At 38.4% G+C, this 5,503-nt stretch overlaps 1 protein-coding gene across 1 annotated transcript; it reads right to left on the reverse strand.

The window, feature by feature from the left end:
- Positions 1 to 4,006: 4,006 nt before the first annotated feature.
- LOC102000984 (olfactory receptor 490) lies at positions 4,007 to 4,952 on the reverse strand. Its single transcript, XM_005351088.2, has one exon. It carries the CDS (start codon positions 4,949 to 4,951, stop codon positions 4,007 to 4,009), a length of 945 nt encoding a protein of 314 aa, XP_005351145.1. The 5' UTR covers position 4,952.
- Between the last annotated feature and the right edge of the window lie 551 nt (positions 4,953 to 5,503).

The following is a 5,503-nucleotide window of genomic DNA, read 5'->3' on the forward strand; positions in this document are numbered from 1 at the left end:
AAATAAAAATAAATGAAAATTGTAGACTAATAGATATAACTAGAAAATGATCATTCAAAGTAAGGTAACTCAGACCCAGAAAGATGAACATGGTATGTATTGGCTTATAAGTGGATACCAACTTTTAAGTAGCTGATATCAAGTTACAATCCATACATCCAGAAATAGTAAGTTAAAGAGAAGGGCTATAAGGGGGAATAATAGATCTCTGTGTAAAGAGGAAATAGAATAAAATCCATGGAAGGATGGAAGTATATGGGTATGGGAGTGGGGAGGTATCAAATGGGAAAGATGGAAGGAGAAAGAGTATACAGGGAGAGACAGCTGGAATTGTTTAGACTCCATAGTATAAACTGGCCATTTGTAACAAGGCAAATCTTCCCGTGGTGAGACTGGTTACATTAGGTTTAGTTGTTGGCTAAGGGGGTCCTGTGGAGATCTGTGAACAACGTAGGCTGATGCTAGAACAGAGCTACTATGAACTTGGAGCCTTCACACCTACATTTTAGTATTTTCAGCACAAAAATTTGCTCTTCAGGACACTGAAAGAAAAACCTATATATCAACCAGCCACAAAACCCTCCACCTACAATCTGTCCTGCCTCCAAGACCTGCTAGGGCAATGGTAGCATAGAACTTGTAGGGGCAGCCAATCAATGTTTGATTTAATTTGAGGCCCATGGCCAACACTGTCTGGATGGCCAGGAACCAGAGAATGGATAGCCAGAGACCTAGAGTATAACCAAATACGACTAGCACACACACACAAATCTACTAATGATTTTCTGCTGTACTCATAACCTTGTCTAGTTGTCACTAAATGAGGCTTCCTCTGACAACACAAGGGAATGGGAGCAGAGACCCACAGCCAGGCATTATGCAGAGAGAGAGAGAGACAGAGAGAGACAGAGAGAGACAGAGAGAGACAGAGAGAGAGAGAGAGTCTAAATTATAGGTTTTCATTATATCCCTCTAATATGTGAGTAATGGAGGAAGAAAGACTACATGAGTCAAAGGGGATGGAGTCAAATAAGCAAGGCTCATATGGACACAGATACTAGAACAGCAAACATAAGGCCCAAATAGTTTGCACCAGGTCCTCTGTGTGTCTGTTATGGCTATTAGCTTGGTGTTTTTGTGGGACTCCTAACAATGGGAGCAGTGTCTCCTTAACTCATTTGCCTATTCTTGAACTCATTTCCCCCAATGGATTGACTTTTCCAACACTGATATGAGGGTTTTCATTTTGTCTTATTGTATTTTGTTCCGTCCTCTCCTGTCATCTTGTTCTGTTTGACTGTCATCTCCTGGAGGCATGCTCTTTTCTGAAAAGGATACAAGGGAATGTCTCAGGGTAAAAGGAAAGGTGTTGAGGGACCTAAGGAGAGTTGTGGGAAGGAAAATATGGTTGGGATTTATTATATAAGAGAGAAATCTATTTTCTAAATAAATCAAAGAAATAATGAATAATTGTGCTCTGAAATTCACACAAACAGAAGAGTACAAAGAGGTAGAAAGGGAGGTGGAAAGAAGTGACAGAAAAAACACACACACAGAGGAAAGAGAGAGACAAACAGAGACAGAGAGAGAGGAGAGAGAGAGAGAGAGAGAGAGAGAGAGAGAGAGAGAGAGAGAGAGAGAGAGAGAGAGAATATTAGAGACTAAAGCCAAAATAGAGTCTAAAGTCCTTCCTCTCCTGAAGACATCAGACATAAAGGCTTTGAGCTGTTTGGACTATGACCAATCAGTTTATGAATAATTATTTATTTTAATCAATGGCCATCAAATGCTAATCAAGTCTTAAAATACCACCACAGGCTCATGTTTAACAATAATGTGGTCACCACATTTTAATAAGGTTCACACATAATACTAACTCTTCCAACAGTGTGATTTATTGTAAAGTAAATGGGTCAACTTGAATATTAACTTCAGATAAGATGCAGATAAATGGTAGATTCATGCTAATCAGAATTTGAAAAGGTTTTGTTCTACTGTAAGAGCACAGACAGAAGACAGAGACAGAAGATATAAAGTTCTTTCATATTTTTGAATCATTTTACTGATTAGATGATGTGGTTTATTACTGGAAAGGAATGAGTTTGGAATAAAAGAGAATGCAGACAAATATAAATATAAGCTAATTATTAGTATGTAGAGATAAAATAACATTCTGTGTGAAGGTATAGAAAACTTGTTCCCAACAAGATCCAGGTTCAATCTTCACCATTAAAAATATTTATATATGCATGAAGGACTCCATGGGACTCTCAATGTGAAACACACAAAACAAATAGCTAATATTAGAGTCAGAGGACAGGACACTAACCCAACTCTTATGGATGTACAAATGCTCTTCCAATAGATAATCTTGCCAATAAAAGCTCTCCGAAATTTCTTTTTTTCATTTCATAAAAATTTGTATCCCTCTATTTCCTTTGGATTCATTGAGTTAGTCTATTATAACCATTATACATGCACAATACTGAATCCCTGCATTTTACTTGAAACAGAGACTTACTGGAAAAAATGTCAGGAAACCATGTATCCTTGTGGAGAAAATCTCTCAAAGAATGTCCTTTTATTCATCATCAAAAAAAGGGCCTTAAGGGGACAGATAATAAGGGTATATCTATGATTCTGACCTTTTCATTATAGTGCAGTATCTCTTTACATGTCCTGTAAAATAGTCAGGGCCTCCTGAATGGTATAATTTATTTTCTATGGATTTCATAGATGTTTTCCTGAAATAAACAAACAGTGTATAAATTGATAGTCACAGATGACTCAGGGTGTCGCCCATATGGAAAGAGTACTGCCTTTCAGATAGTGGTGCTGTGTGTGAGAGGGTCTTTAGATCACAGAGAATGCAGACAAGCTTAAGGTTTTGATATAATAGCAAATGATTAATTCATAAAAATCATGTCTTTGTATATTAAGAAATATTCATAAGAGATAAGCAGGACATAATAATAAATATAGATCTTGGACAAAACTGCCAAACACACTCTAAAAAATTACAACATCTTCAACAAATGGTGCGTGGAAAATGGGATGTTCACATGCATAAGAATGAAATTAGATGCATATCTATGACCAGTGTGAAATCATTTCCAAATGAACCAAAAACCTCAGTATGAACCATAAAACTCTGAAACTACTAAAAGTAAACATGGACATTCCTCTACAAGACATCGGTACAGGAAAAGACTTTTGAGATAGAACTCCATTTGACCATGAATTAATGCCAACAATTGACAAATAGCACTCCATAAAACTGATCAGAAAATGCTGATCACATAAGATAATTTGCTTCATTCAACATGTGGTGTATGCTAATTACCTGTACAAACAATCCAAGAATTATTTGTAGTAATATTGGAACAAAAATCTGAGAACAACATTGTAATCAAGTTGACACATTGCTAGCCATCTTATTGGCAGTATCTTTTGTGAAAGAGGTCAGCCTAAAGTAGAGATACTGGCAATGAGCCGTAGTAGATCAAAGTTGGTCTCAAGTCAAAAAGCATTCTGACAAAGTAGAACCACAGAGGGAAGAAAAAAGATACTCTTATGTTCCTGCAGAAATGAACTGTTCCAATGATGGGGTTCCTGAGTATAAGGAACTAAGTTGAGAAATAATGATAAATAAATATTGTAGTATTAGCTTATAAGAATTCTTGGGGGTCCTGAGGCTATGGCTTATAGGCAGAACATATTGGTTCTACCAGGCTCTAGATTCCATGCTTATTATTAAAAACAAAATAATTCTATATAGAAAAAATTTTAGTTTTACATGAAATGTATTACATACAACTTATTATGAACATATGATTTAATTTTTGATTATGAATATTCACACTGTAAATTACTACCAAATATGAGTCTGGTAAATTTATATCATAACATTTATTTCACCAATCAATACCCATTTCCCACTTAACACAATATCTATGGTGTGTCATTACTATACAGCATATGACAGCATAATGGATTAAAGACATATCTAAGAAAATATTTTCTTACTAAGCTGTCTCTTCAGAGCACCCTTAATCTCATTATTCTTAAGGCTGTAGATGAGGGGATTCAACATGGGAACCACGACCATGTAGAATACAGACACTACTTTGTTCTGGTTCATTGAGTAGCTTGATTTAGGCATCACATAGATGAATGTAACAGTCCCATAGTAGAGAGTGACTGCAGTGAGGTGGGAGGTGCAGGTGGAGAAGGCCTTGTGGCGGCCCTCGGTGGAGCGCATCTTCAGGATGGTGATGAGGATATAGATGTAGGAGATGGCTATGACAAATACTGTTACCATAGTAACTGAGCCAGCTGAAAATGAGATAACAACTACATAGACACTGACATCAGAACAGGAGAGTTCCACCAATGGAGCAAAATCACAGAAAAAGTCATTGACTCTATTTTGATCACAAAATAGAAGAGAAAAGAAGGAAAAAATAAAGGAGTAAGAGTTAAGAAACCCCCCTATATACGATCCCAAAACTAACTGGATGCAGACTTTTGAGGACATTCTAGTTGAATAAAGCAGTGGGTTGCAGATTGCCATAAATCGATCATAAGCCATGGCAGCCAGAAGGAAGCATTCAGATGCACCGAAAAAAGCAGCTGAGCTGAGCTGGATGCCACATCCAACATAGGGGATAGTATTTTGCTTTACCAAGAAGTTGACAAGCATATTAGGTGTGACAGAAGATGAGAGGCCTATGTCAACAGTAGCTAGGTGACTGAGAAAAAAGTACATGGGGTGATGGAGCTGGGAGGAAACTATGATGAGAAGGGTGGTGCTGAGGTTCCCAGACACGGTCACCAGGTAGATGCACAGGATGATGGTGAAGAGGACGACCCTAAGGACTGGGTCACCTGTCAGGCCCAATAAAATGAACTCTGTCACTGCAGTGTGGTTCCCATCCTCCAGGAGAGCCATGGGTCAGTTTAGCTGCTGCCAGAACAAGGCTGTGATGGAGACAGGACAGAAAGGATTTATAAATATGTGACTGCATTTTCATTAACACACAGATACACGTTGTTACAAAAAATATATTGGTGGGAAGAATTTAGCCCATGAACCTATGAACATTTCTAAGCCTGGCAGACTCTGGAGAACAAACATAACTCTGTCCCAGATCTGCTGCCCTGGGTATGAAGAATTTCACCCACAAACATCTGGGTGTTTCTAAGCCCGGCAGACTCTGGGTGATAAGCACAGTTTTCCCTTCCTTGTATTTTATGGATGTCAAGGGCAAGGGAAACATGCACTCCCCTACCACTGCCCCCTGTGAAAGGTGGGAAAGCTGATGTCAGGGGCTTGCAAATGGAAAAGCTGGCTTTGCACCTCACCTGAAAAAAACAGTGGTGTGATAACAGGAGAAACAGCTTCTCTCCTTGATGTTTGCTACATTAAGTGAGCTATCCTGGGAAGTACTGGGAGCTCACCTGGATGGTGGTGATGGTAGCAGGCTAAACAGTCCAGCTACCA

The sequence above is a fragment of the Microtus ochrogaster genome, chromosome 8 (assembly GCF_000317375.1).
Source record: "Microtus ochrogaster isolate Prairie Vole_2 chromosome 8, MicOch1.0, whole genome shotgun sequence".
NCBI classification, from domain to species: Eukaryota; Metazoa; Chordata; class Mammalia; order Rodentia; family Cricetidae; genus Microtus; species Microtus ochrogaster.

What these genes read in the sequence shown, in the direction of transcription:
- LOC102000984 (XM_005351088.2), bottom strand. Translation starts at nt 4,951, where the DNA reads ATGGCTCTCCTGGAGGATGGGAACCACACTGCAGTGACAGAGTTCATT.